This window comes from Gobio gobio (genome assembly GCF_949357685.1).
Source record: "Gobio gobio genome assembly, chromosome: 24".
NCBI classification, from domain to species: domain Eukaryota; kingdom Metazoa; phylum Chordata; class Actinopteri; order Cypriniformes; family Gobionidae; genus Gobio; species Gobio gobio.
This window is the reverse complement of record NC_137120.1, coordinates 5,544,405-5,555,626: the sequence shown is the minus strand read 5'-3', so window position 1 is coordinate 5,555,626 and position 11,222 is coordinate 5,544,405. Positions and strand designations below refer to the sequence as shown.

General features: G+C 37.2%; 1 protein-coding gene across 1 annotated transcript; it reads left to right on the top strand.

Moving 5' to 3' along the window:
* The first annotated feature begins 5,868 nt into the window (after window positions 1-5,868).
* On the top strand, window positions 5,869-9,255 carry LOC307120263 (uncharacterized protein). The gene is made up of 3 exons (XM_079807196.1): window positions 5,869-6,012; window positions 6,368-6,685; window positions 8,401-9,255. Exons 1-3 carry the CDS (start codon window positions 5,955-5,957, stop codon window positions 8,406-8,408), a joined length of 384 nt encoding a protein of 127 aa, XP_079663322.1. The 5' UTR covers window positions 5,869-5,954; the 3' UTR covers window positions 8,409-9,255.
* The last annotated feature ends 1,967 nt before the right edge of the window (window positions 9,256-11,222 follow it).

Here is an 11,222-nt window from a genome sequence, read left to right as displayed (position 1 = left end):
GTTAAGTGGGAGTCCTTCGTCCGTACTAGTCTTACGACAGGGTACTCACACTTACGCAGGGCACTGGAAGACAGCTGAGTGGCGGGATTATATTGGGACCCCCATTCGTTAGTCACTAACGTTACGTCGTAGTGACTGAACGAAAGGGAACGTCTCGGAGACGGATGTAACCCTCGTTCCCTGAGGAGGGAACGGAGACGTAACGTCCCCTTGCCACATCGAGCTGTGTTGCCTGGAACGCAGGAGTTCAGTCTTGGCTCCTCAAGCAGGTAACATAATGCGATATTGCCTCGTACTTCCTTATATACTCACGCAGTGAGGCGGAGCTACGTATGCAAATTCCGCATGCCCCATGGCATTGGCACGCCATTGGGCGTTTTCTCAAAACTCGAAGTTGATAGGCTTCTAAGCGAAACCCCCATTCGTTAGTCACTAACGTTACGTCTCCGTTCCCTCCTCAGGGAACGAGGGTTACATCCGTAACCGAGACGTTTTTCATGTTGATTAGTCTCCCCAGGTGTATCTGGTTTTTCTCTTTGTGTTAACATGCCCCAGTGCTTAAGTTGTTGTTTGCTGGTCGTCGCTCCTGCCTGTTCGTTGTGGATTTACTTTTGTTTTTGGATTTTCCCTGTTTTTGTCTTCAATAAATGTTATTGCTGCATTTGGATTCCCACATAGCATCAGTGAGCTTTTATTACATTTTACATATGCAAAGATGATTTAAGCGTTTTTAAACATTTAAAAACTAGTGAGGACAGAGACACATTAATCAAGCCTGTTTATTTCTGCTTTATTTACACTGGTTTTGACTTAAACTTTGTTCACTGTGTGTGTGTGTGTTCTGCTTCTGAAACCTCTTTGCTGATCGCCTGAACTTTGCCTGTTCCTGGTATTGAGTTTGAAAATGTAAGATCAGCAAAAGCTTGTTAATTGTCATGATGTAAAAGAGGATGGACGTCTGAGACACACTGTGATGGAGGTCAGGGGAGGATTCACACACAACCAGATAAATATCACAGTTCAGTCGTGTTTCAGACCAATCTCTCAGACATTTTAAGAGTCACTATCGAGGGCTTGTCAGTGAACCGATGAAGAAAATGTTTCTCAAATTAGTTTTGCTCTTTTTGTGTTTTCGGCATCTGGCTGGTGAGTTTTAAATGTGTTTTATGCCTTCAGTTGTTTCTGTTCTGGTATCATGAGATAAATTACTGGTTAAATGAGTTCGAGAAGATTAACATTCATTGTTGTTCTCATATAGAAATATTTGAACTGTGATTTTACTGCAAGATACGATTGAGGTCTCTTTTTTAATATAGTTATTGATCTATATAAAAATCCATTTATTCAGCATATTTTATCTTTGTACTGATGCAAAAATATTATTTGCTTCACATTTAAATGAATAAAAGTATTTTAGTGAAGCTTCATAACACCAACATCAAGTGATTTTAAAGCTTTAATCTGTGCAAAACTCTGTTCTTCAGGTTCTTCAGGAGTTACAGGATTAGCGTTAATGACAGTGTTTGAGGGAGATTCAGTCACTCTAGACTCTGGTCTCACTGAACTGAAGGACGATGATGAGATTCAGTGGAGGTTTGGAAACACTGTAATCGCTGAAATCAATAAACGGGCTGAAGTGAAGATAATGGGTAGACGTTCAGTCTAGGTGCTAATTCTGGGTTTATTACCAGGTTCACTCAGGTGTGTCGGCCAGAACACCACTTAAGGCCAAATCTCCAGAGTATGAAATGAAGAGAGGAGAGATTGTTCTTTTTATTCTGTTTATTCCTTCCTCTTTCTTGTATAAGTGAGTTTAAAGGTGAGTATAATTTCGAGTGTGGTTTCTATAAAGATAGAACGAATACAAATGAATAAAGGAAACATATGCATACACTCATTCTTCCTTAAGCACTAATACACATTACAAACATAAAATAAACAGTAGTCAGAATATAACTATATCTCTTAAACTCTAAATGTCAGCAGAGAGAAAGGATTCAAATACTTATCAGATTTTCTACCATGCATTAAGTTACAAATAATGTAGATAGAACTTACTGTCGTCTATGATATACTTTAAAGCATCAATAGCGGTCCAGATAATGATATCTAACATCACTTAATATTTTATTCAACTACAGAATACTTAACATTCATCACATCAAGTATTGAATGAAGTAAACATGTCTAAACCCATTTAACCCGACGCAGTCTGATGGACCGAAGCTAGAAAGTAACGTGCGAACGTGGGTATAATTAACACAACGGTCGTGTAGCGACCCTTACACTCCTAACTCTCATCCATATCGAATATCAAAATAACAGCTGACAAAGAAATACAATATCTCGAGTAATGCAGCAGATTTACTTACTTCTTTCATTCACGCACACTCTGAGGAAAATGTCACTCACAATAATCCAACCGACCGATGATCTCTATCATACTGCATACTAACTGCGTGACATCAGATATAGTATACAAACCAGCGCGCGCTCTCGCTACCCTATTACACGCACTGAATAAACGGGAGTGAAAGTGAAACATAAAGCACATTATGGTCAACTGTACTAAATAATAGCAACACTAACATAACTTCGGGGCCTTTTCTACACGGGCCGACAGATTCACTGTATATGATGATGTTCCTGATGGGAGATTCAGAGACAGACTGAAGCTGGACAATCAAACTGGATCTCTGACCATCACAAACATCACAACTGAACATGATGGAGAATATCAACTACAGATGAACAGTGTGATCAAGAGATTCGTTCTTGCTGTCAATGGTGAGTTAAATATTTGTTTTAATCACCAGATACAGTATTAATCCAAACACTTTTTCTTCTTTTCTGTCTGTTTTTGTGTTATGATATTATTAATTTGAAATGTAATTGTCAAATTATTTACTTTTTATAAACAATCATAAAGTTATTTAAAAGTCTCTCTTCACTTCAAACTCTGTTTCTGTTTGGCGACACAGTTCAAATATCAGTGAATGAGGGAGATTCAGTCGCCCTCTAAACCCCCGTCTCAATTAACTGAAGGATGATGACTGGATTCAGTGGAGGTTTAGAAACACTTTAATCGCTGAAATCAATGTAACGGCCGACAGCTTCACTGTATATGATGATGTTCTTGATGGGAGATTCAGAGACAGACTGAAGCTGGACAAACAAACTGGATCTCTGACCATCACAAACATCACAACTAAACATGATGGACTTTATAGATCAGAGATCAACTTTTCCAGAAGGCCTTCTTTTATCCATCTCTCTGTCTACGGTGAGTTTGTCAGGGAAGGAAAACTGAAGTGAGGACTCAAATGCGGGAAAAGGAATTTATTAACCAAACAAGCAAAAGTACAAAACAAAACCCCACGAGGGGGGAAAACACAAACATGAAATAACAAAACCAATTTATAACAAACTGGAACTTTTATATTATTTGGAGAAAAATGGTCATTGAAAGCTTTCAGGCTTTCTATCCATGGTGAATAGAGATAAAGTGCAATGTTGTTAAAATATTCTTGGTTTTACCATCTATTTACATATTTATTATTTGTTGAATCATTTTATAGTTTGATATGATAGAGCATATTCTAGATAGATTTATTTCATGCAAGGCATCAGGTGTTTCCATCATGTGAAAAGACTGATGCAACACTCGTTTAGGACTCGTGTCCCTGTTCATTACATGAAATTAATTATTTACAGCACAGTAACGATTTTATACATAAAACAAAATTCTCACAAGCCTGATAGACGATGTTACATTAAAGTAAATGTATGCATGTTGAATAATATTTAAAAAAAAGACTAAAGCCAGTTGAACTAGAGGAGCAAATGAGAACGAAACCACCAGCAGTAGCTTGCAGAAACCAGTAGATGGAGCGGCGTCTGTAAATAAGTCCTACATGATTCAAGATTCAAGAGATTTATTTGTCACATACACAATTATATAGAGCATATATAACCAGCAGTGAAATGAAAGTCAGGTCCGCTCCATGGACAGTGCAATATTAAAAGAAAAAAGAAAAAAAAAGAACAATTAAAAATACAACAGAGATGAAAATATACATATAAATACAATATACACAGATAAAAAATATTCATAAATATAGCTATGAGAAAATGATTTAAGGAAAACATGAGCAAAACATGATCTGCGTTTTGGACATGGAATGGCAATATTGACTGTGACCAGGGGCCCGTTCTTCGTACGTCGCTAACTCAGTTAGCTGGATTTGATTGTTGACGATTTGACATGATCTCGGATTGTTTGGTTCTTCGAAGCTCATCCTGGACTTGCTGTCATAGCAACAGGTCCGTAAGCTTAAACCTGCTCATGAGCGGCTTATTTCGTGTAAACAGGATTAGATTGCATCTTGAGGTGATACTTAAAATCTGTCCCAGCCACTGCTACTTTATTACAAGAGTTCATTACTGAACCAGGGGCAATAATAATAATTTTAAATAATAATAATAATAATATAAAAATTTTATATTGTTTATGTATATGAGAATGTATATAATTTTATAATGTTGTATATAATAATATAGACACAGCCACTTGATTGAGCGATTTATTTGTGATGGAATAATTACTTTATAATTTTATTGGAGGTTTACACACATGTTGTACAGTTACTCTGAGCCGTGCATTAATTTAAGTGATCACAGATATTATGGGATGGCTTGATGCAGCGCAAGAGATGCAGATAATTTGATCTTGACCCTTAAGAAACTTTAATACTGTCACGTTACAAATCTGCTCCACATTGACTTAAAAATTAAATTACAACATTGAAATAAAAATGTAAAGGGTGTACAAATACTGTATAAAATCGTGAATATAAATAATTGGTAATTATGTTAAAAAAACATTTATCATTTATCTATTATAACCTTTATGTTGGTTTGGTTGTTTAGTTGTTTCCTTATAAAGGTCCAGAAATTTGTGGGGTTTTTATTGTATAATTTGTCAAGTTTTTTGCCAGGTGGCTTTTTTAATTATATGATGTCATTACGTTGCTGTCTTGACGCCAGCCAATCGCTGCATTGCTGATCGTGGTTTCGAGTATTGATGCATCTGCCCTCTTCAGGGAACACAAGAACGTGCAGTGATTTTAGATCATTTAATCCAGATATTTTAATCCAATCCGCAAATTCGTTTGAAGAACCAAATTAGCCTAAAATCAGTTATCACGATTAAAATATCTGGGATCTGTCAAATCATCTCAGATGTAATAAGCAACGTACGAAGAACGGGCCCCTGGTTGCCGGTCATATATGCTTTGTGTCTGTCTTTGGACTTTTACGTCAAAGTGTTTCCTGTGCTCTTTTTTTTTTGTAGTTCTTTGTAGTTTTTCATGTTGATTAGTCTCCCCAGGTGTATCTGGTTTTTCTCTTTGTGTTAACATGCCCCAGTGCTTAAGTTGTTGTTTGCTGGTCGTCGCTCCTGCCTGTTCGTTGTGGATTTACTTTTGTTTTTGGATTTTCCCTGTTTTTGTCTTCAATAAATGTTATTGCTGCATTTGGATTCCCACATAGCATCAGTGAGCTTTTATTACATTTTACATATGCAAAGATGATTTAAGCGTTTTTAAACATTTAAAAACTAGTGTGGACAGAGACACATTAATCAAGCCTGTTTATTTCTGCTTTATTTACACTGGTTTTAACTTAAACTTTGTTCACTGTGTGTGTGTTCTGCTTCTGAAACCTCTTTGCTGATCGCCTGAACTTTGCCTGTTCCTGGTATTGAGTTTGAAAATGTAAGATCAGCAAAAGCTTGTTAATTTTCATGATGTAAAAGAGGATGGACGTCTGAGACACACTGTGATGGAGGTCAGGGGAGGATTCACACACAACCAGATAAATATCACAGTTCAGTCGTGTTTCAGATCAATCTCAGAAATTTTAAGAGTCACTATCGAGGGCTTTTCAGTGAACCGATGAAGAAAATGTTTCTCAAATTAGTTTTGCTCTGTTTGTGTTTTCGGCATCTGGCTGGTGAGTTTTAAATGTGTTTTCATGGCTTCAGTTGTTTCTGTTCTGGTATCATGAGATAAATTACTGGTTAAATGAGTTTGAGAAGATTAACATTCACTGTTGTTCTCATATAGAAATATTTGAACTGTGATTTTACTGCAAGATACCATTGAGGTCTATTTTTTAATATAGTTATTGATCTATATAAAAATCTGTTTAACTATTTATCCATTTATTCAGCATATTTTATCTTTGTACTGATGCAAAAATATTATTTGCTTCACATTTAAATGAATAAAAGTATTTTAGTGAAGCTTCATAACACCAACATCAAGTGATTTTAAAGCTTCAATCTGTGAAAAACTCTGTTCTTCAGGTTCTTCAGGAGTTACAGGATTAGCGTTAATGACAGTGTTTGAGGGAGATTCAGTCACTCTAGACTCTGGTCTCACTGAACTGAAGGACGATGATGAGATTCAGTGGAGGTTTGGAAACACTGTAATCGCTGAAATCAATAAACGGGCCGACAGCTTTACTGTATATGATGATGTTCTTGATGGGAGATTCAGAGACAGACTGAAGCTGGACAATCAAACTGGATCTCTGACCATCACAAACACCAGACCTGAACATGCTGGAGATTATAAACTACAGATGAACAGTGTGATCAAGAGATTCGTTCTTGCTGTCAATGGTGAGTTAAATATTTGTTTTAATCACCAGATACAGTATTAATCCAAACACTTTTTCTTCTTTTCTGTCTGTTTTTGTGTTATGATATTATTAATTTGAAATTTAATTGTCAAATTATTTACTTTTTATAAACAATCATAAAGTTATTTAAAAGTCTCTCTTCACTTCAAACTCTGTTTCTGTTTGGCGACACAGTTCAAATATCAGTGAATGAGGGAGATTCAGTCGCCCTCTAAACCCCCGTCTCAATGAACTGAAGGATGATGTGATTCAGTGGAGGTTTGGATGTAATAACACTTTAATCGCTGAAATCAATAAACCGGCCGACAGCTTCACTGTATATGATGATGTTCTTGATGGGAGATTCAGAGACAGACTGAAGCTGGACAAACAAACTGAATCTCTGACCATCACAAACATCACAACTAAACATGATGGACTTTATAGATCAGAGATCAACTTTTACAGAAGGCCTTCTTTTATCCATCTCTCTGTCTACGATGAGTTTTTCAGGGAAGGAAAACTGAAGTGAGGACTCAAATGCGGGAAAAGGAATTTATTAACCAAACAAGCAAAAGTACAAAACAAAACCCCACGAGGGGGGAAAACACAAACATGAAATAACAAAACCAATTTATAACAAACTGGAACTTTTATATTATTTGGAGAAAAATGGTCATTGAAAGCTTTCAGGGTTTCTATCCATGGTGAATAGAGATAAAGTGCAATGTTGTTAAAATATTCTTGGTTTTACCATCTATTTACATATTTACCGGTAAATATAAAAATATGCTGTTCACACAAACAATGGCGATCTGGCTTTTTGCCAGTAAAAGACCGTTCACACATCAGCAAGAAAATACTGGTACATTCTGTGATGGCAGTCATCTTTACACGCTGTGCCGTTGTCTTCATTTGCCCGCATGAGAAGATGCACTTTTTGACAAAATATTTTGATGTTGGAGTGACAGGCATAAGGGGATGATCAAACACACCGCGTTTTTTCTCTTAAAGAGATGCGCATAATAGTATCCAACTGCAAAGCCACAATGCTGATGAATGGAAAAGAAGGCTTGAGCGTGACTCATTGAAAAAGCTGTGAGATGTGGCGCAACAGTCAAAGATGATCATTTAGTGCATATTTATTTAGAAAAACTATTAAAATCCTTTACTGTAAACACCGCAGAGTAATCACATCCTCTCCATAAGAACTTTATGACTGGCCCAAAGCAGACTTCCTACATCAGCGTGTTCTGACTTTATAGGTGAATATAATGTTATAATGTTATAACCGGAATATAATGTTAATTTTCATTCTGCGTTAACACAGAGTACCAGTAATTTTCTGGTAATGTTATAACTTCCCTTACTGGTAAATTGCCGGAACTGATTTAACGGTATTTTTGAAAAAAATTATTTTTCATGATTTCTAATTTACCGGTAGTTTACCAGTAAATACGGTATGTGTAAAAGGGGCTACTGTCTCATATCCCATAATACTAACTGACTCATATCCCATAATACTCACTTATTTTTTATCCCATACTACTCACTGATTTATATCCCATAATACTCAGTTTGCTCATTGTTTTCCTAATGATGGTCAGGTGTACATTATCAATCGTTTTGTTGAATTGGCATCAAATGTCTGTCATTTATTAATTTTCATATGTCAGGGTTGTTTTTCTCCTTTGACTCTTTGTGTTTGTCTGACAGGAATCTGAGATGTTGGAGGGGATGTACACGTGTTTCACCACAGAACAATGATCAAACTCTCTGAGATTCTGTTTCCTCACAAATGATGTTCTGACCACAACATCTGCATCCGTCTTTACACTATTACTGTCAAATATCATCTGATGTGGTGTTTTATCATTTATATTTCCTCTAAGTGATCCTTAATGAGTTTATTGTGATCCTGAATAATACATACTGAATGACTTCGATCTTTCAAAGATTCCTTTTTAATAATTGTTTAATCGATATGTCATCCTCAATAAACCCGTCTCCGGTGTGACGACTCCGATCTTTCGAATATTCCGATCTAATACGACCCCTGACCTGTAAAGTTGCCAGAATAATAATCATACGCTGTTTGTTAATTGGCTAGAGGAGAACTGGCACCCAACTGAGCCTGGTTTCTCCCAAGGTTTATTTTTCTCCATTAGGTCACCTGATGGGGTTTTGGTTTCCTTGCCACTGTCGCCTTTGGCTTGGCTTGCTCAGTTGGGAACACTAAATTTTCAACTAAATATTCAAATAAATCTAATTAAGTAAACTAAATTAACTATATAAACTAAATTACAGATCTGCCTACATTGTCACTGTATGATAATTGAAATGAACTGATGACATCACCGTTTTCTCCGGAGCGGCTGTACGGCCGAATCAAATTCTGTTGCATTATTCTCCTGTGAAGCTGCTTTGAAACAATCTGCATTGTAAAAAACGCTTTATAAATAAAGTTGACTTGACTTGATTACCAAAGAACGCTTTGCTAGATTATTTAGTATTAAAAAAAAATTCTCTGTTTCGGCTTGCCCTCATGAATAAAGTTAAAGTCTGAGCTTCAAGAGTCTCTCCATGCTTTATTGCCTTTATTATAAGCTAGTTACATTTATGAGCTAGTTACTGGTGTGCCTCAAGATCCAGAAAGCAGCAGCACGTCTGGTCTTCAACCAGCCTAAAGGCCTTTTCACACCGGGACGATTTTCGCGCGCTTTTATTGCTGACGTTTAACGCCTCGTGACTAAACAAAGGGCGCCATTGTGAGTGTTAACACCGGCGCGCAAAACTCCAGGGGCCAGTTGAATAAACTGCTTAGACTAGTCTTTAAAGTTAGTCGTCTATTTTTTTCTTCAAGACTGTTCTTAACTTTTTAAAGTCAGTTACATAAAAAGTTAGATTGGTCTAATTTGAAACAGTAAAGTAAGACCGATTACCTCTTGACTAATTGCTAGTGTGTCAAATTAGTTCTAAGACACAGTCTAAACATAATGGCTAAGTTTATGCAACTGGCCCCAGGCGTAAAAGCGTAATTGAAAAAAAAAAAGGCCTCTGGTTCGTTTTTTTATTTTGACGCGGCGAGTTAAAAACTGGTCGACCAATAATATCAGCGATTTTGTTCACGTGCCGGGAGCTGCTGAAGTTACAGTAAAACAGGACTTGGTGGCACTCAAGCACAAAACTTGCCGAGCACACACTGATACAACGAAGAAGTAGTACGTAGAAAAAGAAGATGAGCTGCTAATGCTGCTTGCCAGTTAGCAAAAAGTGTGTGAATGATTTTGGCAAGCACATAAATACTGTCTCTCTTCTTCTTCTCTGTGACAAGCGAGTATCAGAAGCGTGAAGTGCCACAGCACCAGTTTGTGTACCGGGAGCGCTATCTACTGAATTTGCACATTCACTCGCAGCGCATCGCCAGTGAAAATCGTTTGGGTGTGGACACTCAAGATGCGGCGAAAAACGTCACAGAAAACGCTGGCGATAAGCGCAAACGATATTCAACATCGTGTGCAGGCCTCAATAGAACCAATCACAGCACTCCTGATCTCACTCAACTGACTCCCATTTGTTGCCAGATTTAAATGTAAGGTGTTAATGCTTGCTTTGAGAACTACCAGTGGAACAGCACCTCCCTTCCTCAATATTCCAGGTTTAAGGCACTTGAACTTCTGTTTTTCTCTGATTCTCTGGCCTCAACCACAGCATGAATCCTTTCAGCGGTCGGGCCGATCCTCTTTTCTGAAAGCAGCATTCCCATGAACTCTAGCTCACATTGTATTATGTTGAGAGTCAATCCACAGTCTATGAGCCTCCCCTAGACTGCATGTGGTCTCTGATCATGTGTCTCTTGGTTTGGAGCAAGTATAATAATATCATCAGAGATATTCTCCACTCACTCAATACCTGCGAGTGCTGATTAGAGGGTCACAGCAGTGTCATAATCTGTAACGGTTTAATATTAATCATATGAAGATATCAGAGAACACTTTCATACACACAGTTGTAGAAGGTGATCTGTTCCTACTCCATAAAGCCATTAGAGAAACTCTGAAATCAGTCTGAGAGGAGAAACTATTGAGACATTTGATAAGAAATTAAGAACAATCGTCCTGAAGACAGAGGAGAGAGCAGAGCCAAACACTCACAGGATCTCATGACAAGAACAAACTGTTGCTTTAAGACATTTTAACATGTTATGGATCAGTGTATTTCTGTTGAAAATGACACCATTGACTTACAGGAAGTTGAGGCGACTGGAGCTCAAAGTGTCAATGTTCAGGGGATGTGAATTAATCAGAAGGAAAGATCTAGACGTCACATGCATTAACACTTAAAGATGTGCGGTTATTTTAGCTCACGGTGGAGTTTCACATCTTCACATCAGCACATCTGACATTTTATTACTGAACCCGTTTTGAAGAGTTTGTCTTTTCATATTTGTTTCATATTTTTTAATTTTAGCATTTGTACTGCTGCAGAATATTAATCAATAAACGGGCCGACAGCATCACTGTATATGATGATGTTCG

Coding starts and splice junctions, on each gene's coding strand:
- LOC307120263 (XM_079807196.1), top strand. CDS start 5,955: ATGAAGAAAATGTTTCTCAAATTAGTTTTGCTCTGTTTGTGTTTTCGG. Junction 6,013..6,367: donor GTGTTTTCGGCATCTGGCTG/GTGAGTTTTAAA, acceptor TCTGTTCTTCAG/GTTCTTCAGGAGTTACAGGA.